This window comes from Perognathus longimembris, chromosome 5 (genome assembly GCF_023159225.1).
Source record: "Perognathus longimembris pacificus isolate PPM17 chromosome 5, ASM2315922v1, whole genome shotgun sequence".
Classification (NCBI taxonomy): domain Eukaryota; kingdom Metazoa; phylum Chordata; class Mammalia; order Rodentia; family Heteromyidae; genus Perognathus; species Perognathus longimembris.
This window is the reverse complement of record NC_063165.1, coordinates 87,331,040-87,354,698: the sequence shown is the minus strand read 5'-3', so window position 1 is coordinate 87,354,698 and position 23,659 is coordinate 87,331,040. Positions and strand designations below refer to the sequence as shown.

Sequence of the window (23,659 nt, the reverse complement as noted above, 5' to 3'; positions counted from 1 at the left end):
TAACCATTTATTTATTTTGTTTCTCCTAAACTCATTGGTATCCTGTTGGGTGATACTGAAGATTTGTTTGAAAAGATGAAGACCTGAAGTTCATTATAGTGTATTCTAACTATTTTTGTCAGGCAGGTAGAAATTGGATTGGTATAAACTGATGTGCATCATAAAGAGTTTTGAGTGATAGAAGGTGCTTTGTGTTCTCCATATTAAATACTTTTGATACAAATTCACCCTTTTTTTTGTCCTGCAAGACTTTCTTTAAAATTTAAAGTTCTTCAAAAATAAATGTACAAGCCAAGTGCCCATGGCTCTCACCTGTAATCCTAGCTACTCAGGCAGCTGAGGTCTGAGGATACTGGTTTGAAGCCAGCCAGGGCAGACAAATCTGAGAGACTCTTAACTCCATCCAATTAACCAGGAAAAAGCTGGATGTGGAGGTATGGCTCAAGGGGTAGAGTGCCAGCCTTGAGAGAAAAAGGTTAGGGACAGCGCCAAGGCCTTGAGTTCAAGCTCCAGCCCCACACTAAAAAATAACTGTTATGTGTAGTACATGTATAAAAGGCATTCATTCTAGTGGTAATGAGCACATTACAAATACTTCATAAATCAAAATACACAATTGGGTAATTTCGAGTGGAAAGTCATGGAAACTGTCATCACATCCCAAATACATACGCTGATAAGACTATACTTTCAGGGGTCATTTCTATAGTTTGTTATGTATGCTTATAATTCACTAGGCTTTACTTACCATAGCTTTATTAGAACGTTCCCTTGAGTCTAGTTGCAGTGGGGAGGAATCTGTTAGTCCCTCACATGGCTAGAGTTCTGAGTTGGCTTGTTTTTAAACCAGCTAGGACAGTAATGCCATCCTGGTGGAGAACCCCAGCTTTACAGTGAGCTTAGCCTGTCCAGATGAGGTGTACCCCACAGAAGTCAAGGGAACCCAGCTAGGAAAATGGTCTCAACACCAGGTGGAAATGGAAATGGCCCTTCTTACCACTCACTAGCATTCTTGCAGAACAATGTGACGGCCCTTGCTGTCTTTGATTTTAAATTTTATTGAGTCGTGGTACAGGGTTAAGTTCCGTACAGATGTTTATTGTGGGTCTTGGATATGCTAGGTACCAGTTTGGGTCTTGATACAGCAGTGGACAGGGCTGGGGTTCCGGTCAGTGGGGGAGCCCAAGATAAGTGAAAGGGGCCCTGAGAGTCATGACGAAGCCCCTCCGCCTCTGGTGAGGTGGTGAGGGGGGCCAGTTGAGGCCAGCTAGGGGTGAGGCTGGGAGGAGGAGGGGGGGAGGCCAGGCAAGGTCCACCAGAGGAGGAATCCATGAGTCCCAAGGTAGGGGTGAGTGGCTCCCAGGGCCAAGGCCGCCGTGGGGTCTGGTGTGAAGGTGCCTGGGGGCGAAGCCGGGAGGGGATGCTCAGCTGGTCCCCTGGGGTCTGGGCCAGGACAGGCCGAAGGCAGCGAGGGAGCTGCAGCCTCACGCTGGGAGGGCGCGGCCACATTTGCTTGTGGGAGTCTCGCGTGGAGGCCACACTTAGCTAGGGTACCGCAACATGATGTCACTTGTGTTCCTTACTTTAAAAATGATTTGAGCCACGATGGACACCATTGCTTTGATCAGTCCAGTATCGTGTCACGGCTGCCCACCTTTTCCTTGAGGATTCCTACCACTGTCTCTGATTTCTTGTCCTTACCCTGGGATACCCCAAAGATGTGTGTTAGTTTTATCTGGGCTCAGTTTTACCATTTTCCGTTCATGGTCACTGGCTCCACTTTTGAACCTGTGGTGAGTTGGAACATCATGGTAGAGGCGTGGCGATGCCAAGCTTCTCATTTGTAGGAGAATGGGAAAGAAGGGGGGACAAAAATAGGCCTTTCAGAGGCCACACCCCCTGCCACCTACTTCCTCCAACCGGCCTCACTTCCTGCCTTCCATCCCCTCTGGAAATGCCCTGGTGCCCTGCCCGCGTGGTCCAGTCGAGAGCTTCGCCAGCTACCGACCAAGCCCTCAACACCGGAGGGGCGCGTGCTCTCTCTCTCTCTCTCCCATCCCCGTGTGTGTGCGTGTGCGCATGTGTGTTGGTACTGGGGCATGAACTTAGCTTTCTTGCTGAAGGCTAGCACTCCACCACTTGAGCCACAGCTCCACTTCCAGCTTTCTTAGAGGCTAATCGGAGATAAGAGTCTCACAGATTTTCCTGCCTGGGCTGGCTCTGAACCATGATCCTCAGATCTCAGCCTCCCGAGTAGCTAGGATGACAGGCGTGAGCTGCCAGCATCCAGCCTAAGGCAAGAGTTGGGAGGGGGGTTGCACCTTAAACCACAATAGACAGACACAGAGGTTAGAGCTTTTAACCATGTCAGTCCTCATGGCCCCGGGAATCGAACAAGCATTCGGAATCCCGCCACATGGATAAGCAGCAGGCAATCCGATGGGAGGCGAGAGAGTGGGTGGAGGGCAGGTGGTCGGGGCCCGCGGGTGGACTGGTGGAGCTGTGGGGACTCTGGAGGAAGAGCGCGTGGCCAAGGACGAGCCCCGTGCTCCAGCAGAGGCAGGGTGGGTTCAAGAAGCAGCAACGGGCCGGTGTGCAGAGCCATGTGGGACGGGCCAACCACGCACGCCTTTGCCTCAGTCTTGGTGACGTCTCAGAGGCCTGCACCGTTGACCTCAGGCTTGTTAATGATCTCCCATCCTGGGACTTCTGATGAGATTGTGAGGAAAGTCAGCCCTCTTCCTGCAAGAGAACCAAGATGCACTCACCAAAAAGGAAGCTGAAGACGGGATGTAGTTCCTGTATCCAGTGGGTTTCAAGCTGATTCACACCCAGCTTCCCGTGACACAAGCCAATAATCTCTGGTTTTGCTTAAGCCAGGGCAAATTGATTTCCTTTAACTGGCAACCTAAAGTCTTTGTCTAATGCAGAAATATTGAAGACATTCTATGATGAAGATGAGGCTAAGGAAATGCTGAAAGACTCGAATGCCCAATGGTGATGAGGTCTCTGTCTCGTGATGCTCTGTACGATACTCCCTGAGACTGGCGACACGAATGCAGACATGGTTATTTCAAAGAAAAGGGTAGACGTCTGCAGTAGCAGAACGCGATGAGAGTCACACAGGGTAAATGTAAGGGGTGAGATTTTTTTTATAACATTTGAAACAAATTTTTCTTTAGTTCTACCAAGGGGTTCCAATTCAACACCTCGGTTTGTGGGCACAGTACATCTTGATCTATGGCACGCCTCATCATTCCTCCCCCTCCCGCCCCACCCCACCAGGCCCCTCACTTTCCCTGTTTCCATTGTCACCTACCTTCATCCCAGAGTGCGGCTTTGTTTTCCCACCCTTTCTGTCCTCATGCGCTTGCCCCCGGCTTTGACCTCACTTCCTCTTGGCACCCTATATCCAGCTTCTTAGCCATCCTTTTGTTAGGCTGTAAGCTAAGAAAGGAGTTATACTATTGGAACCCTCCCTGAACAGACCACATTTTATTTAGCTAATATGTTTGGGTATATATTCAAGTGATTATGTTTATAACAAATCTACCTTTCACATACGAGAGAAGTCATTCCTTTTTGTCTCCCGAGCCTGACTTGCTTTACTTAACATCAGTTTTTCCAGGTCCAGCCATTTCTCTGCAAACGGTATGCTATCATCCTTCTAACATTTATTTCTGTACTTTATTTTCTTTGCAGGCTTCCAATTTTTCTCTATGATGCAATTAAGTAAAATGAAAACATTTCTTTTATCTTCTTTGGAATTTTCTTAACACCAATTGGTTGGCCACGGGGTTTTATCTTCACATGCCCATTTTTGGATACAAGGCGTCTTGACCGGTCACCCTCCCATCATTCTTCCTCTTCTCCCCTCTCTCCCAAACCAGTCTCCGTGTCCCTGTTCCACGTTCATACATATGCATGTTAATTGTTCAACATCTGTGGTGGGGCTCAGCAGGTTGGAACCAGCCTTGCCTTATTTTAAATAAAAATGACCTAGGATGGAATTAGAAATAAGTGGCCTCACACATGCAAAAGTCGTCTCTGATGTCAGAAGGCAGGGCAGCTACTGCAATTCCCCTAGGGAGCCCCTGCCCCCGCCTTCTCCTAAGTTGCCCTTGAGAGTTTTATAAGTGTCCCTGTCCAGCAACAAAGCAAAAGCAGTTTATTTTGGAAGTGCTGAAATTCTGAGAGCACCAGTTCACAGGTAATAGATTAGGACGCCATCTCCCCGTTGTGCTGAATGCCAGCGTTGTTAGCCAGGTGGGTGGCAGTGGTTCAGCCCCTCGTCCTAACTACCCAGGAGGCTGAGATCTGGCGATCGCCGTCGGAAGCTGGTCAGAGCAGAAAAGTCTGTGAGACGCATACCTCCAAAAAGCCAGAAGTGAAGTTGAGCAAAACAACTCAGAAGACAGCACTAAGGCCCCGAGTTCAAGCCCCAGCACGCACACATGCACGCACGCGCGTGTGCACACACACACACAGCAAATGGGAGGAAGAGTGAGTTTATTTGTCCTATACCAGGGCCAGGAAGGCATCAGATCAAAACATCAATGAACTGATGGCTATGGAGGTAAAATAGAACTGTTGCTTTATATGTTAAAATGTTTTAATATATTTGGCAAAAATTTTTGAAATACACACTTTGGTTATTTTGTCAGAGGACACAAGAGTAAGTGGAAGTAGGTATGGAATCAGAAAAATATTAACTGGACACCATCTCCAAGCCCAACTTATTAACATTTAGTCTAGAATCACTTTTATAAGCAATTTCAAATGTGTTGTCATCCTTAGCCACAATCTGTTTTATTCTCTTACAAGCGCTATTCAGGCATTTTCTGTATCATCAACTAAGACATCAGTGAAAATTATCCATGGGTCAGATTAGTTAGAATGACATTTGGGGAATCATCTCTTACTTCATTTCTGATGAATTTTTAGATTTTGAACAAAATTTCAACCTCGTTTCTCAGTTCAGCCGTTTTGAGTTACATAAAGACCAAAACATGGCAAGCATTTTATAGCAGGAAAAGGGTTTTTGTTTTTGTTTTTCAACATTCTTATAATTCAGTCAGCTGAAAAAATCTTTGATCTAGAAGGTCTGGTGATTCAAAAACCCCTCAGGGCATTTTTTCCCCTCTAAATTAAAAGAGTAAAAACAGTATTTGTAATGGAAAATGTTGGTGCCATTAAGTACATTATGACTTTCACTTCGTTCTGTAATTCATCTCGCAGACTGAAGGCACTGGCCAAGAGTAAGTTTTAGGTGTGGTATAACACAGCCTGCTCCAAGATGTTCAAGTGCTGATCTTGCTGGCGGAGTGGGAAATAGCTGGCATTAATGTAGTTGGAATGGAATTGGGTCAGAAGCTAAAGTTCAGTGTGACAAGCATTGGGGTAAAACAAATGCACTTCAAAATTGCTTCATGGAATTCTAAGCCCACTACTATTTAAGTTACAGTAATGGGGAGCCACAAATTTGGAGAAGCTATTATACGCAAGCCCCATCAATCCTCTGCTCTTGGTGACAGTCCTAAGGGCGTGCATTTTAGTCCTTGCACTTGCTTTGGCTTGCTTGCTTGGCTGGTGCTGTACTACTTGAGCCTGTGTGTGCGTGTGTGTGTGTGCGTGTGTGTGTGTGCGCGTGTGTGTGTGTGCGCGCGTGTGTGTGTGTGCGTGTGTGTGTGTGGTGCCAGCCCTGCGGCTTGAACTCAGAGAGGGCCTGAGCTTTTTTGCTCAAGGTTAGCACCGTCACTTGAGTCAAAGCTCCACTTCTGGCTTTTTGACGGTTCGTTGGAGATAAGCGTCTCGTGGACTTTCCTGCTTTGGCTGGCTTTGAACTGTGATCCTCAGATCTCAGCCTCCTGAGTAGCTAGGATGAAGAGGCCTATGCGTCCCTGCTTCTGAAACCGCGGGGCAGCGTGTGCCCTCCGTCCCCGTGCCCTCCAGCTCGTCCCAGTGTCACGGCTTGCTCCTGTGCCTCTGGCCCTTTCAGACGAGCTAGTGCCAGTCTGTCCCCACGGGAACCCGGACGCTGTTATTTGGGTAGAAAACCTCATCTGACGACTTCGACTCTATCTTCTACCTGGACTCCAATGACAGATCTGCACTGGCGCCTCCAGCGGGGGCCCCGACACCAGGAGGTGCGGGGCCTGACGTCACCCCTCAGGCCTGCGGCACAGCCCTCGCAGAAAGGCGCTCCCGGGTGGTGCCAGCCCTGCGCCTGCCGCTTCCTGCCACCCCCGGGCTCCTCTGGGTCTCCCTGTGGCTCCAGTGGGGGCCTGGCCAGTGCTCGCGGGCCCTGGGGCCTTACGGCATCCTGGGGGTGTCTGTCTCCTCCCCGGCCCAGAAACTCCCCGCAGTCCAGACCGAGGGGTGGGTCTGAGGCCACCTCCCCGAGGCAACGTGTCCCTCACCCAGCTGCTGCGACCAGCGACGCGACACCCACATTGGCACTCAGGGATCGTCACGGTTCCACACTGTGATTTTCCAAGACTATCTTTCCTAAAACCAACGACGACACGTTCCCATTTGCAGCCTGGAGATCAGGACACAGACGTGGCCTGGCACGGGGGAGGCCGGTGGTGGCCGGGTGTGGTGGTGAACGCCTGTAGTCCCAGCTCCAGCCGACTGAGGCAGGAGCGTGGAGTCAAGCCAGCCTGGGCACCCTACTTATCGATTCCCTGTCTCGGGCCCCCGTGGGACCCCAAGGGCGCAGCAGCCACCCGGTACCGACAGGGGCTGCCACGGCGAGCGGAGCCGACGCTGCCACGGGCGACCGCGAAGGCAGCCACCGGCCACGCACACGGGCCATGTGGCCCGTCAAGCTCAGGACGCGGGAGGCTTCCCCAGCTCAGCACCCGTGTCCCTGCCCCCACGCGCGCTCGGTGTCTGCGTGGAGAGAAAGCAAGCGCCCAGCCCGGCTTCCCGCTGCTGAATTCAAAATCTGCCATTACCACTGAGGACGAAAACCAACACACCCCGGAGACAGCGTTGCACAGCGTTCCCTAAAACCCGAGGCCGCTCCCCAAACGGCCGGGAAACGCCGGCCCCGCGAGCCTCCGCCGCAGAGAGGGGGCGCTGGGGGCTGCTGCTGGTGGAAGCGGCTCACGCTGACCACCCTGCATGCTTTCCCCAAGTTCCCGCCTCAGGCCACGCCTCTCATCCCAGCTGCTCAGGAGGCTGAGGTCCCGAGGAGCTGAGTTCAAAGCCAGTCTGGGCAGAAGAGTTCACCAGACTGTCTCATTCATTATTGAGCAAAAAGCCAAGCTGGAGGCGTGGCTCAAGCGGTAGAGCACCTTCTGTGCGTGCAAGCCAGCCAAGCGGGCGTGAGCACTAGGGCCCGAGCTCAAGCTCCGGAACCAGCCAGAAACAAACTTACCTTATCACCATAAAATACACAGGGCTCAAATGATCATTTTAGCCATTTTTACTGCAAACATTGTGGCAAAATACATTGACAGGGTTGTGCGCACGATCACCCCATCTTCCGCCATCGGCAGACATCTTGTCAAGTCCAGCTCCCCACTGCTGCCTCCCTCCAGCCTCTTTTCCAGCACTCTCAGGATGACACACGACGCGCGAGGCCGCTAGTGACCGGCCCGTCCGCTCAGGCCCTGAGGCTTGTCTGTCCAGTGGGTCACCCACTCCTCCCTTAGCGGGTGGGGTGGTGCCATCTTTTGCACACATCTGCCTGAGTTACTGCTTAGGGGCAGATATCCAGAAGTGAAATCCCTGGGTCTTATGACTATTCTGTTTATATAACTCTCTACGCAGGCCGCAGACATCCCCACTAGCAATGTACAAGGGTTTAAACGTCTTCACGCTGTGTGGGGAGTCCCGAGGGCCCTACTCACTGTGGTAGTCTGTCCGGGAGTGAGGCACCATGCTTGTTTTGCTTAGCTTTGTGTGTCCATGAACCTCACTCCTCAGATCTCAGCCTCCTGAGCAGCTAGGATGACAGGCACGAGCCACCAGCACCCTGCATAATGTCCTCTTTTTGTGGCTGACCTCTGAGCTTTGTGCTTACTCTGTTTGGCTGGGGCTCTACCACTAGAGCCATGCCTTCAGCCCAGCTTTTTACTAGTTAATTGGAAGTGGATTCCAGTGAACTTTCCTGCCCAGGATGGAAATCCTCAGATCTCAGCCTCCTGAGCAGCTAGGATTATAGGCTTGAGCCTGGGGCCCGATGTCTTTGTTAACAGAGCTCTCGAGGCAGCCACTGTCAATTGATCAAAAATTAACAAGAGGTGGGAAGCCACTTGCTTCTGCGGTGCGATTACTTCTCTGTTTCAGTGATGATGGGATTTCTACATGTTTCCAGATAAGCTCATAATGGTAAGACTGTCCAAGTAGAACTGTCCAAGCCTACAATGTGATGATCACGGTTCATAGCCAGCCCGGGAAGAAAAGCCCACAAGACTCTCATCTCCAGCTCACCAGAAGAAAGCTGGAGACGTCGTAGAGAGCCAGCCATGAGTGAAAAAGTCAACTGACAGTGAGAGGTCTTGAGTTCCAGCCCCAGTGCTGGCACAATAGCAACAAGAAGATTTCTTGAGCACCATACATGTTCATTCTATTTTTTTTTAAATGTTCATCTTTTCTGGTGTTGATGGCTCCTATGAGTAATCCTAGTTACTCAGAAAGCTGAGATCCAGGGGATCAAGGTTCAAAGCTAGCCTGGGCAGAAAGGTATGTGATACTTCATTTCCAATTAGTTAGCAAAAAAAAAATACTAGGCTGGAGGCATGGCTCAGCCTTGAGCAAGCAAAGCGAGTGAGTAACTCTGGGTTCAAGCTCTATTACTGGGATACACACATGCACATACGAAACGTGACTATCCTGCTAAATCATCCAGTAGGCAATGAGTTACCTACCGGCTTAACAGTAAACGCTTGGAAAGAAATGTCTACGGTACGCGAGAGGTTTTATGTTTGTACGTTGCATCAAGTTCCAGGCACAGAGGACAAATTCAAACATTTCTTGCTCTTTGTTTTTATTTAACTCAAAATATCCAGTAACATAAAAACATTTTAAAAGTATCTGCAATACATGATTATTCAGTTATTTGGGGTTGATGGTACTTGATTATTTAATTCTTGCTTATTTCCAACTATAACATAATCTATCATAAAATATATCTTTAAAACTTTCAGCAGGGGTTTGACCTGTAGAACTGAATTTTAATAAAAATTCAGGATATAGTTATTATGCATGATTTTAAATATTTTTCCCCACACAGGAACATGAAAACTACCATAAATAGACTAACAATTTGGAATGAACTGCCCACCTGTGGCACACCCATCCACAGGACATACGCTTGTTCTTCCACTACTTAGAACACGGCTCTCTGTATAACGCGCAGTGGAATTATGCGACACACTCGTCACTCAGCTGACGAGACGGATGGGAAGGAACCAGTAAGGAGGAGGAGACGTCTTGGAGCAATGCCACCGCGTGGTGTGACCGCGCTCACTCCTGGGAGGAGCCGGGGGACGCGGCTCACGGCGCTGAGGCTGTCCGCATCCCCCCACGGCGGCTTCTCAACGCGCAAGCCTTGCGCACGGCTACATGTGATCCTGGTGCTAAAGGCGCTTTCCTTGTTTTAGTTGTGTTTATGGGATACTAGGCGTCACCTCACGGGCTTGGCTTTTTCGCTCAAGGCTCGTGTTCTACTGCTTGAGCCATACTTTCGCTTCTGGCTTTTTGCTCATTAATTGGAGATAAAGAGTCGCAGTTTTTCCTGTCCAGGCTGGCTTCAAACCATGATCCTCAGATCTCAGCCTCCCGAGTAGCTGGGATGACAGGCTAGGTGTGGGTTTTTTATACAGAATCCCCTGCCAGTCTACCAGCAACATCAGCTGGTCTTCAGTCAAATCCCTCCCTCCCACGGTACATGGTCGGGTTTCCAGTATGGTGCCTTTCCAAGGGGCTTTCCCAGATGGTCTCGTCCCCGTCCCCCTCTCCCTCCCCCCCCCCCCCGGCTGCCACCTGCACGGACGGTAGACGCCATCGCCAGGGTGTGAACCAGCCCCACGTCAGGCGGCCACGATGCCGTGATCTTTAAGGTGGGCTACTGTCAGTGTCATGAATTCCCAGTCTAGTTCCCTTTTCACATTTAGGACAGTGTGGTTTGGGACCCTCTGCGCTGCTTACACTCCCACTGGCTGAGAAAATCGCCTAGCAAGGAAGCTTACTGTGTGAGGGACTCTGAACGGGAAAGCCACGCACGCCGCTCCGTCTCCGCGTGACTCGGGAGACGGCGGTCCTGAAGCGGGGTGGCTGAGGCGGAGCACGGCTTTGGTTTGTGGTGCTTGGGGCTCCCAGGAACGCCCGTGGCCTCGAGGGTTTCCGAGTGGGCCGCTGCCATCTACTTGGAACGCCAGGTCTTCACCCCCTGGCAGGCTCTGCTTCTACTTTTCAAAGCACCATGCCAGCGGACACAGCCTGCCCCAGGTGAAGCTGGGCCTGAGCCTCCCCGCCAGCTTGAGCTGTGGGCGTGTCGGTTAATTTGGTGGAGACGGGTTTTCTGGAGTAGGACGTGGAGGCTCCTGGGCGCCTGGTGCTGAGGAGCCTTCTACCTGGGCTGCGGATGGGGGTAGAAGACCCCGTGGAGAACCCCTTCAATCACCACATCCGGGAAGTCTGCAGAACAAAAGGAAAACCGCTGTTCACACGGGCGGCAGTGAGACAATGGTGTTTTGTACCCTGAAACAGCAGGGTCAGAGCAGCCCGCCCCAGCCTGGGAATGGGCACGGCCACGAACGGGCATGCGTAGCCCGGCGGCTGGGTAGGCCGTCCGCCCTGCATGCACGCGTGTGGCGGAGGCGCTCCCCACCACCAAGCCCTGCAGGAATGTGTGGCCAGATTTGTCGTCTATTGATTTAAGGGATGCTCTAATGGCGAACACTGCAAGGCCAGCTCTTTATCTGAATGTTTTCTCACAAGGAAGATGGATTACACTGGCAATTCAATTTCTAACAAAATCTCAATATACTTGAAGGAATTCCAAGATTTCTACTGGGAATACTTCGCTGCAGTTTTTCCACTGTGGTTTACAGCAGCATGTAGTCTAAACCATCTTGAGTATACTTGTTCTGTTAAGGTTCTGCTCCCTCAGAGAGCAGAAAGAGGAGGCTGGCCTTTCTAACCTAAAGGGGCAAATTCCAATCAAAAGCTATCCTATTTAACTTAGAAAATCAGTCAGCCCCACTGTTACAGGTGCTACAAAGGAAACACAGAGGTACAGAGCACTGAGTGACACATCCTGGCTATCAGAGCAGGAGAAATATGAACAGGCTTGATTAAATGAGACCCAACCTCTCTGGTTTAAATGGTGTGTGTGTGTGTGTGTGTGTGTGTGTGTGTGTGTGTGTGAAGCCAGGGCTTGACTTGACTTCAGGGCCTGGAGGCTGGTTCCGGAGCTTTCTTGCTCAAGTCTGGTACTCTACAACCTGAGCCACAGGCTGGCTTCAAACCATGATCCTTCGATATCAGCCTCCTGAGTAGCTAGGATTACAGATATGAGTCACTGGTGCCCAGTCAAATGTTTCATTTTTAAAACTTCAATCTCTACATAATTATACCAAGAAGCTATGCTAAAGCCAAGCATAAGTAAGTGCTTATTTAATCATTAGGTAAGGAAACTAAGCACAACAATAGCGCAAGGCAGAGGAAAACAAGTTTACTAATCATGCTCTGTAGCTTATCTATTGTGTTGCATCAGGTACTAGGGATTTCGGTCTCATTAGGAAGGCAGCAAGGCTTCAGAACTACGAGGCAGGAAGACGCGAGAGAGGGTTCAGAGACCCCAGGAGAAGACAGGCAGGAGGGGTCATGTGTGCAGAGGCTGAGGGCAGAGGCTGCCAAGTGATGCCTGAAATCCTGGCTTCACCTGAAACACCACGAGAAGCTACTGAAGGGATTCAAGCCAAGGGAGAGAGTCTAAGTTGTATTTTGAAAAGATGACTCTGATCTCTGTGTGTGCGCGTGCATATCTATCTGAATATACATAGAGCATCAGTCAAATTATGGGACTACTTAAGAGAAGAGGAAGGAAAAGGGAAAAAGAAAAGGTCCATGTTATTATTAAAGCACTGCAACCATCTATGAGAACGGCGTAGGACTCTAAGGGCAAGCCGTGAGTCACTGGTGGGCTGGGGGCTGGGACGGTAGAAGGCTCCCTCGGGGGTGAGCCCTGGGCAGGGGGTGGGCTAACAAGGTCAGTGAATGAGGACGAATATGATCAAAGGGGTTTATTTTCACGTATGACAATAGGACAGTGAAACCTGGGGGAACTATTTTAGGTGGAGGGGTAAGGAAGAGTGATAAAAGGGTTAAGGTGGACCGGGATCCATTATTTACATGGGTAGAAATCAACACACCTCCCCAAATTAAGACAATAAAACGAAAAAGAAAAGATTACTGTCTAACACACACACACACACACACACACACACAGACACACACACAGGCTGAGTCAAGTTCATGGTGGATACAGATCAGCTCCACAGCTGTGCGAGCTCAAGAAGGAGATCAGGGTAGGGTAAAGTAGATGACTTCTTAAGAATTTGAAGTTGGAGGTGTAGCTCAAGTGGTAGCACGCCAGCTTTGAGCATAAAAGCTAAGGGGCAGGGCTCCGTTGTCAGTTCACACACACACACACACACACACACACACACACACACTATATATATATTCATTAAATACTGCCTAACTCCAAGCACCGGTGCCTCACACCTGTCATCCTAGCTACTCAGGAGGCTGAGATCTGAGGATCGTGGTTTGAAACCAGCCTGGACAGAAAAGTTTGTGAAACTCTTATCGCATTAGCTTTGAGCAAAAGAAGCTTAGGGACAGCCCAGGCCCTGAGTTCAAGCTCTAAAACTGGCACCAGACAACAACCACCACCACAACAAATACCCCCCCAAAAAAACAACAACTGCCTAGTTAAGCTGACTAGGTTGCTTGGTGACTATGGCTAAACACAACATTTTAGCATTACTGGGCAGAACAGCACACGGATTTGTTAAATGAGAGCAGCTAAGAGCTTGCAGGAGGTAACTAACGATTCGGCACTGACTGCACCTTACAGGAAAACCACTGAGATAACATTCTTTCTAGCAACGGTGGCTCTGTCACCAGGGTACTAGGAAGGGACATTCGCAAAGAAAGGCTGTGGTGCCACGGGTCACAGTAAAGACAGAGACGCGATCCGCGTAGGAGCCCCCGCTGCGGACGGCAGCCTTTCGTGTCTTCCTGGGGGTCAACGAGGAATGGCTTCCTTGGCTCCTTTCTCCATGGCTGTCCACGCGGTGTGCTACTGAATGCCCCTCAGAAACAAAGGCAGAACATTTCCCAGGCACAAAGCACAGAGGAGAATTGAGGTAACAAGGTCTGCGCAAGTCAAGCCTGCCTAGACTCATCTTCTTACTCAGCCTCGCCAGTGCTTGCCCTGCCTATTTCTCAAGGTTGCTAAGAAAATTAAATGAGATGATCTCTGAGAATGTGCAGAAGTCAACATTTTACAAAGGACTCTGGGGACGTTGAATGGAAAAAGGACTCGGGCTACGGTATTGATCTCAGTTATACTTAAATCAATTAGCTGTGTTTAAAATATACAACTTTTAAAATCATAGACTCCACCATCAAGGATGCTACAGTTTAAATAGAAATGGATATATGACGTGACCTATATATGCAGTTTTGGAGAAAGACCAGAGCCTTAGATCCAAGTCCAGCTATCTTGATAAAAACAAGCAGAGACGCAAATAACACCACAAAATATTAAGGAAAACAAAGACCCTTTCCTCCGACCTCTTCCTACTCTAATTCAAAATAGCCTAGTAAGAGAGAGAAAGAAAAATTACATTTCCTGTAGAAAGGCCGGCCCCAATTAAAATTCTAAATGTCTCTTACACCAAGAGCACTAGTTTATTGGCAGATTATTAAGCCTTGGACCAATGTCACTCTGTTAGACCTGCATTAAAAACGTGGTTTGTGTGGTAGAGGGTCAGATCAGTAAAGAGCTGTTAGCCGATGACAGGTTTGATTACCGCTGGCTCCAGGCAAGACGAATGGATCCCTGAGGAACAACAGCACGGGCTGGTGGGACAGTCTGCTGGAAAGGTCAAGAACAGGCATGTCAGCATCAGGGGACGATGGTAAACAGAAAACACTACAAACTAGCTTTGAGGGGATCAAACTGCTCAGGGTTTCTGCCTCTGCCGGAGTGTGCGAAGAGGAGTCAGATACGGGGAGAGGCAGCAAACGCTTCTTCTCACCAGTTCTCTGGAGAGGTTGCAGCAGGGCTACGATACACAACCTACAACACACGGACGCTGAATCCTGGGGTGTGGTCGCCGAGAAAACAGCATGCAAACCACGCCAACCGGTGATGATAGGGGTGCTCCCCTCACTCCCTAATCAAATGGCTATAATCATAAAACCAATTTCCAACAGAAGTTGTCGCGAGAAATGCCACCTTGGACATGGATGCCGTGAGCAATGAAGGCTTTTGAACAGAACGGCAGCTCTAGAGCTTAGGAATCTTACCTTGACTCTTCGGATTCGGTCTCATCAAAAGATCTAAAATTGTTGTAAAAGAAAAAAAACAGACCAAATAAGTTAGGGCAATGTTTATGTCAACAAAGAAAAAAATTGTTGGGATTTTTAGAGTACTGAATTAGGAAACACTGGGGTGAGAGGGAGAGGGAGAAACGGGGGGACGGGGAGGGGAAGGGGGGTAGCTGTGAGCTTGTCCTGTGCTATGGTCAGGGGGTTGTGACTCATTTCAAGGAATCCAAGACCAGAAGATTCTTGGGTTTCAATTTTCCTTAAGATCACTTCAAAATCCTCAGGTTTCATTATTTGGAGTGACTTTGCATAATGGAGAAAACAACTCACTCATGGTCACTGTGAGTGTCTTTTCTTAAAACACTTAGCCCACCCAGTAAACGCACGCGTGCACACATCCGAGCAGAAGACGCTGAGCACACAGATCACGCGGGAAGTGTGGCGTGTCACTGGGGGTTTGGCCAGGGGCTGGGAGTATACAGCGCTAGTGCGGGGCCGGTGCAGGCCGCGGGGTTGAAGGTGACCTCCTCCCGTGAGGGTGGTCTGAGCATGTCCAATTCCAAGCGCTTCCCCTGGAGGGTCTGGAAGCCAGGGGCGGGGGAAGGGGCAGGGGCGGACGCCGTCCCTGCTGGCGTGGGGACAGATCGTGTCTCCGTGAACCTCTGTGAACGGCGAAGCCTGCGGCAGCTGGCTCAGCCCAAGCCCAGTGCCTGGAGCTGGGTAAGTAGCCTGTGGCACAGTTAACACTTTTCCTAGTTGCTGTTGTTCGTTCTGGGGCTTAAACCCAGGGCCTAGACGCTGTCCCTTGAGCTTGTTTACTCAAGGTTAGTCTCTACCACTTTGAGCCACAGAGCCACTTCTGGCTTTTTGGTTGTGAACTGGAGTCTCATGGGCTTCGAACCTCAATCCTCGGATTGGATCCTCCCGAGTAGCTGGGATGATAGGCAAGGCCACCAGCACCCAGCAGAGTTAACGCTTCAAGAGACTCTGCCTGGTGCGGTGGTGGGGAAACCCTGGTTCTTGGGTAGACAGGGGTTTGGGTCTGCAGCCCAGAGGTCCCATGTTCTCGTGACCGATGCTGCTGCAAGCCAGTGGAGAGAGAGGCCTCCCACGCAGCCAGGCATGGGTCTTGCCAGCCCCACGGGAAAGATTTGGGGAGAGACGAGTAATTCTGCATCTCTGTGTAACCACAAAATGAATAACCGGAAGGCGCTCTCAGCTTTAGAACTATGTGACTAGGTTAGCAGGGGGACATGGATTCGCTTGGATATCCGCCAGTAAACAAGCATCCCGAAAGAGGCCACCTGGACTCAGCTCCCGCCGGGCAGCGCAGGTGGCAACTTGGAAGATCCCTGTGGCTGAGCAAGCCTCCCAGAGCCTCAGCTGGAGGGGTGCCGGACGGAGATGAGGCCCGGAGGGGGACGTCCCTCCGGCCTCTGAGGCAGCAGGCGGCGTGGGGGGGGGGGGGAGGTGGCGGGCGTCACACCCAAGACGGCCCCCCGTGGGGCCAGGATGAGACCCCTGCTAATCACCCCTGCTAAGCTGCACACCCAATGCACCCACAGTAGCGCTTACCCACAGCTTTCCGCCTTTGGCAGAGAGGGCAAGTGCCTCACGTTGAGGAAGTCAAGAAAGAGCTTGGGAAGTTCTTCATTCTCTAAGATGACAGCCTGTGAAGGCAGAACACGGAATTAGAAGCTGAAACCAAGTTTTCTAGGCCACCAATCAAAGGAATTTTACCCAAAAGTCATGAGCGTCCATCAACTCCAACAATTCTCCCACGCGATGGAGGTGGGGTGCCTGTGTTACCCCAAGAAATGGGGCTGCTACTGCTCTGCAGCATCAGCAGACATCGTACTTCATTCATTCACTCAGTCGCTCATTCAGCCAGCTTTTGCACAGCACCTTCAACACCTGAAGTGCTCACTTGTGGACGAGACAGGGGAACCAGGCAAAAATGGTCCCTACCCGAACAGAGAGGGTAATGCAGAGTGAATGTTTTAATACGCGTGAATCACACCGCCACGATGTGTAAGTCAAACGTCCCTTATGAAAGGATGACATGGTCTAGTATACAAGTCTTTTTACAAGCAGCTGTTGGGAAATAGTTTTTCTCACTGGAAAACTCAGTTTACCTCCTTAGCTGTATCACCTATTTGTGAAAAAGCCTTGTGAAACACAAGTAAGCACACGCAACTTAACTTGACCTAGAACATGGCGATAACAGACGCAAAGTTACTGCACCATTCTCTGAATGCTTCCCCCCATCCACCCACAAATATATAAATAATATTTTCTCTGTTCCCTGATCATGACAAAAGTAAGAAGCTCATACATTTTAGGTGGGGGATAAACCCCACCCTCTATCCAAAGGCCTACTTTCATACTATTCCAAGGAAGTTCCTTCCAATCATTTGGCTTTATCTCTTACTTCCCCAGAGGCATTTTTTTTTTTTTGAGTGCCCAGTCTTTATTTTAGCGGCTAGAATTCAGAAGTTCTGGAAATCATGCTGGAGGTGGCTCTCCAAGCACTGTGTGCAATGATACAAGTCACAGTGGCTACGGACTTGTTCCTAGCTAACTGCTGGGGCGGGCAAGGCAACACCCACGGCACGGGAACGGTTCACATGGTAACAAGTACAGAGCTGGTGGCCCTCGCTGTACAAACGGTAGCTTTCAGATTTCAAAAAGCAACGAGGGAGGGAGCAACAATCTTATCTCCACCCCCACCTTTTTAAAATAAATTAAATCAATAACAAGTGTGGGACACTTTTAATGACCTGAACTACTTAATTTCCAGGACCTTGAGACATGTCATCCATCACGGCCGTATGGAGGAAGACATCTCTTGAGCGTTCTGGGGGTTACTTTGGTTTTATTAATGCAAGATTTAGGGAATTTTAACAAGGTGAATTGTTTATTTGCCTTGACAGATTGGCTTGCAATGCACTGGCTACATCTATAGCATGATCATTAATGACAAAAGACAGGCAAAAAGCTGTTTACACTGCAACCCAAGGACGGGAATTAATCCTGCTCACACTCCCGGACCTCTCCAAACAGATGACTGCATTGTTTTAGGGAAGACATTCTGGCCAAGGGAACACAGAAAACTCCAGAAACTTGGAGCACTGGCTTTTGTTCCTTGAATATTCTCAATTAATATTTTCCAGAAAACAATGTTCTTGAGGATTTAGAGTTCTAAAGAAAGCAACACTGTGGGGAGAAGGGGAGGTTTGGTTACACGGGGCAGGAATATTTTCTAAACTCTGTTAAGACGGCTTGTATGAAAAGAATTAATGCTTAAGTCCAAACAGAGATGCAGGGTACTGGGGCAGAATTTACCTAATTTAATATAGTATGTACAAGTGAAACAACTGTCATTAATTAGTACAGAGATGCAAAAGAGGAATTGAATTAGTTCAACCCAATCTTTCGGTGCGTAAACACATGATCTCACCGAGGGGCCTCACGACTGTCCACTGACGTCTTCTCTTCATTTCTTGAAACGTTTTTGCTCAGTAGGAACCCCCTGGCCCCCCAGCCCAGCCCTCAAAGCCTGCTCAGGGCCGTGCCCAACTCACCCTAGCTACTTGGGACCCTGATCTGGCTTAACTCACCAAACCTTACGCCGCAGGGAAGTTCTCAGCTCTAATAGTTTTGAATGCCAAATTGCACTTTTCCTTTGTTTTAGAGTGCTTGTCTTCCATTCCGTGGAAGCGGCGCGGTGTACGGAGGGGGCTCCAGAGCGAGGCCTGGTGGAGACCCGTCCTCTGTGTGCTTTCCGGGGTCCGGGGAAGATGCCAGGCCCCCGTCCCCCTGTGCCTCGGGTACAGCTAGCATTCAAGGCATGCCCACGCTCTTTCCTAGGAGCATTTTGCTCCATCAGTTCCCAACAACCAATTGCATCCATTTTGGAAGTTTGGACTCGTATCTACCCCGTGAACACGCCTGGCCCTTTATATGCTGAGACATGCACTTTGCGCGCGTGATAGGGCTTTCAGAAGAGAAGTTTCCAGACTTCCGGCCATGGTGTGAGCACACCTGCTTGGAGCTCAGCTGAGACAGTCTTGCTGCTGGGCACCCCGCTTTGGCCCGGCGCCTGACACCATGACTCTGCGCGGTGTGCCAGCCCCCCCCCCCCTCCGAGGCCCGGGCCGGCCCTGCTCTCGTGGCTCCCCGCCTGTTTATTGGCTAGGCCCCTGCTGGAGAGTGTGCTGCCTTCCAATTAGGGTTCATTACGCTCTCAGCACTGGGCTGGGGCTGACAGGATGGTGCCGGAGAGACCCAACTCTACTGCCCTTTCAGTTCAAGAACGGAGTTCAGACCCATGCCGCCCAGGCTCGGTGTCTTCTACACATAACTAAAAAACACACCAGCCAGCCAGCTGCCGGTGGCTAACGCTCGCAACCCTAGCTATTCAAGGGGCTGAGCTCCAAGGATCTGGGTTTGAAGCCAGCCCGAGGAGCCAAACGGAGAGAGTATGATCTCCAATTAACCAGCAAAAAGCCAGATGTGGAGATGTGGCACAAGTGATGAATTACCAGTCGTGAGCAGGGAAGCTGAGTTCACAGCCTCCCTCTTGGCAAACAAGCACAAAACAGAATAAACGTGGGGACTTGGGTTTGTGCCAGACACTCGCGGTCCTGACACGCGGGAGGCTGTAGCAGGAGCTCATGAGTTCAAGGCCAGCCTGGGCTACACGGTGAGGCTCTATCCCAAACAAACCAAAGTGGGAAAAAAATTAGGAAGAGCCAGAGGGTGACAATTTAAAGAGAGCTTTGATGGGGAGTACCAAGCATGGAGTGGGGCCGGGAGAAGGGTCCTCGGTTAACCGCGAGCTTTGTGGAGGAGGTGGGCCTGGTTACATAATACACTCAGCGGTGCCAGAACAACAGGACTGAACTCCGCATGCCGGTGGAGCACACTGTCATCCTAGGAACTCAAGAGGCTGCATCTGAACAGCACAGTGCAAAGGCGGCTCAGGCAGGAAGACCCATGAGATTCTTACCTTCAATTAGCCAGTCCGAATCCCAAAGCGGAAGCGGGGCTCAAGTAATAGAGCGCCAGCCTTGAGTACAAAAGCTAAGGGACAAGGGCCAGGCCCTCCTCCATTCAAGACTCAGTCTAGCATGAAGACAGAACAACAATTAAAGCAAAAAAAGACCCTGAACTGTCTCCACCAGCAGGGCAGAAGAGTCCCTCACGGAACAATAAAGGGGCAAAAGTGGCGCAAGCGCGGGAAGACGAGGCAGCGGAGTCGGTAAACGAGGTGTGCCCTCAGCCCCATGCCGAAGGCGATGCCACAGATGAGCAGACTTTCCCCCTACACCGGCACCGAGGGGCACGTGGGGAACACGCACCAGGTTACTAATGACAGAAGACATGGAGGCAAATGACTGTAATGCGTGGCATCATTCACATTACTACTTCAGACCGCAAGGAACTGCTTCCCTTTCTTAACTCAGTGGGGCTTGAGTTCAGCCCCACTGCTGTCCCTTCACTTGGGAACTCGAGGCTGGCGCTCCCCCACTCCAGCCCACACCCCCGCTTCTGGCTCTTTGCTGGTCAAGTGGAGATACGTCTCGGGGACCTTCCTACCTGGGCTGTCTCTGAACCGTAATCCTCAGCTTTCAGCCTCCCGAGCTGGGCCTGAATGCACTTTGTAAAAGCGAAAGACAGTTTTCTTTATAGAGTATTGCTCACTTTTGTAAGTCTAAATGACCTTCCTTAAAGCAGATCAGATCTTCCTCCAGAAATATCGCTCTAAGAAATAACTAGAAAAAATATCTCCTGGTCTATAAAAAACATTTGCAAAAAAAAAAAGGCCTGAATGAGGTGGAAAACAACAGCAACACTACCACATCGGCTCTCCCAACTTGATGTTTACGCTGAGAGAAATGTCTTTTTTATTGAAAAGGTGTAATTATCATCATGTAACACAAATCACAAAAATCCCAATTCTTCCCCCTCATCGGCTTTCTAAAATCACGTTCCCCAAGGACGCCATTGATTAGTCGCACATGTTCCTGCCGTGACATCCCAAACACTTAATTGTCAGTCATCTTTTCTTCTCCGGGAAGTAAAATGCAGTCACCAAATTACAGAGGGACTTGTTCTGCTGTAACCTCCGTGAGCTGCCGTCACGAGGCAGAAAACACTGGGAAAATATCACAGCGTAACGCCGGCCGACAGGGGAGACATATAAACACTGTAATGATTTCCCACGAGTTTCCATTTTCGAAAATTGTCACTAAGGCAAGGATAAACGGTGACACGTCTCCACCGAGGACACGGCGAAATCGAACGCTGGCATTCTAGTTAGGTCCAAGCCTACCGAGCGGCCAATTATAACAGGAACAGAACGTCTCGCCGGAAACTTGGACGAGACCACTTGGCTCACCTTCCACGCGCCCGGCCCAACGCTGTTCCCAGATCCTTTCTGTTCTCAGATCCTTTCATCCTCCTCCCGAGACACACACGGGCGCACACACGCACGCACACACACACACACGCACGCACACACCCCCTCCATCAGGATCGCCACGAACCACCAGCCCACGGCCACGCCACCCCTGGCAGGCTCGCAGAAGCCCTGCAAGGCCTTCTTTCTGCCCCATCCGGTGGGCTCTGAGGGGGGAGGGTGACAAAGTTCACCTGACAGCTCCCCCCTTTCCGCCAGGAAGGGTGCTTCCCGCGGCGGCGTCTACTTCAGAGGCGCTGGCAAGCGCAGGGAGGGTGGGAAATCAATAGCTCCTCGCTGCAGTAAGTGGGTCACATGCCACCCCCTCCCCCGGGAGCCGCGAGCACCAGCTCCGGGCTCAGCCCCCCTCCCCCGCTGCACACCCCCACCCCCCCACCCCGGCCCTCCACCCCAGCTTCACAGGCAAGGTGAGCCAAGCCAGGCGAGTAGACAGAGGGAAGAAGGGCTGCGAGAATCTACAAAATACAAGTCGGACTTGCTTCTCAAGGCCCCCCAGCGCCACAGATCCTTCTTTCAAGGTGCCTAAGACGCCAGTCCTCACAGGTGTCTACCCTACGCCTTGATAAAAACTGCACTACCCATGGACTTTACACAGACATCTGCCGCAGTTTCACAGGCCTCCAGTGACTGTCTTATACACGCTGGAAAGGACCTACTTAAAGGGTAAAGAATCTGTGCACAGAGACAATGTAATTTGGTGTACTGCACTTGCTGAGACAAGGGTTCTGTTGCTCAAGCGGCCTTTGAACTCAAATTTTCCTGCCTCTCTGCCCGTCCAATGCTGGGATTATGGACATGTACTATGTGTCCAGCAGAATATCATCTTTGGTAATGTGGTTAAAAAGATAAATGTAGTAAACTGTGTAAAAGAGTAGAAAGTGGAAGCTCAACGGTTTTTGAGCTATTCTAATATCCAAGTGTATACTGTGCATGGTTCTGGGTTCTCTGTATAAAAATGTTATCTTCTACTAAGCACAAGCATAGTTCTCTTGCCAAAGGGACACAGTCCTACCTCCCAGGACTTAGTATCCGGTAGAGAAGATGGCTGACGTGGGAACAATCATGGCTCATGAATGTGAAATTGTAAACTGAGTCAGAATCTTGAAAGGAAGGAGCTAGCTTCCTTGATCACTAGCCACAGGCATCCTTATCACCCTCTGGGTTCAAGGAAGGCGTGGCTGGGGAGACATTCTGGAGCGGAGACTAATGGAGTCAAAGGAATGGGATGGAGCACACCCACGGCGCAGCTACTGTTTTCTCTTTGGTGGTCTCTAAAGAAGTGCGTTAACCAATTTCCTGAGTCTAGCTTAATGACATTTTTCACAGCACACGGAACTCCTTTTCAAAGGTACCTGTTCTGTCCTGCTTAGGTTCTTGACATTTTCTTATGCCTTCATTCTCTTAAGCACTTTTCGGCTCCCGTTTCATTGTGCGTTCGGTGGAAGTTCTTGGGAGTTCAGCCTGCTGGTTGGGCGGGGTAGCTTAGCTTTCACTCCTAGCGACTGCTTTTCTTCTGTGTTTTGTAGTTTTGCCTCACGCGTCGTCTAGGACAGCCTTCCTGCAGAACCGCGGTGGGCCGGGTTCAAGGAACGTCTGCGGGCATGCTTTTCCTTCTGCTCTAGGAAGCAGGCTTTCGACTGGGGTCCCAAGGTTGTGATCCGCTTGGAACCAACACTAATTTTCTGAAGGAGAGCTTCAGCGAGCACACGCAGTGAAAATGCAGGCTCCAAGCACTCAAGCAGCGTTCTCAGGAAGCCCTCGGAACACGGGCCCGGGCTCAGTGCACCGTTTCACAGGCCGTGATCTTGAAAATGGGTTGTGGGCCACCGTGGGGCTAGCTCAGTCATTAATTGTGATTCAAGAAAAAAAAAATCAGAACTCCCATTTCTAATTACAAAATAGAGAAGTCTTTTCTAAATGTTTAATGCACAGCCTTATAGCAGAACACGTGAGGAAGCTTACTATGAAATATACATATCTTGGCTCAAACATGTTTTACGGATAAAGACGCGCAGCTGTAGACCAGCACCACGTCTTTGGTTTTAGTTTCCAATGGACAGTGAGGCCCAATTTATCCAACTGATACCACTGGTGTTATCCTAGTGGCGTTACCTTAGCAGGTGAGGGCACAGTTCTATTATTAGAAAGGCCCTTTCCACCCACCTCCTTTCAACTAGCCAACTCCTGTTCCAAGTCTCAGTTCATGATAGCTCCTTAAGTAGGGCCAAGTTGGCCTTTTTTCCCCTATAAAATAATGGAATGATTTTAGGTGATTTAATAGTGCTGGGTTGAATTAGATGAAGGATGGACAATTTTAACCTACTGAATACAGCAATTTTTGTGTGGCTGATAACAACAATGGCAAGAATCTGTGTTTAACGTGCCCCCTGTGCCAGGCTCATTGTTATATTTAACAGTCACGATACTGTGAGACGTTATCTAAATCCATAGATGAGGAGTTCCGGTCTCAGAGAGGCTGAGTCACCTGCGCAAACTTTCTCAGGAGTGCAATGGGACTACAGGTCTCTAGTTCCAAACTACGATCCCAGTGGCTTCGGATTCACCAACAGAGCCATCTGTTTCCCAAATACTGAC

The 23,659-nt window shown here is 50.1% G+C and overlaps 1 protein-coding gene across 2 annotated transcripts in view; it reads right to left on the bottom strand.

Annotated features, from left to right (window-relative positions):
- Positions 1-9,997: 9,997 nt before the first annotated feature.
- Snx24 (sorting nexin 24) overlaps positions 9,998-23,659 on the bottom strand; it is a 119,271-nt gene continuing 105,609 nt past the window's right edge. The window contains exons 4-7 of one of the 2 annotated variants that reach the window (XM_048347283.1): positions 16,156-16,250; positions 14,560-14,592; positions 14,061-14,125; positions 9,998-10,650 (exon numbers count right to left, since the gene is read on the bottom strand). In XM_048347283.1, the coding sequence (XP_048203240.1) occupies positions 10,583-10,650; positions 14,061-14,125; positions 14,560-14,592; positions 16,156-16,250 (261 nt within the window). In that variant the 3' untranslated portion in view covers positions 9,998-10,582. The remainder of the gene's footprint in view (positions 10,651-14,060; positions 14,126-14,559; positions 14,593-16,155; positions 16,251-23,659) is intronic. The other variant, XM_048347284.1, reaches the window with a different exon arrangement.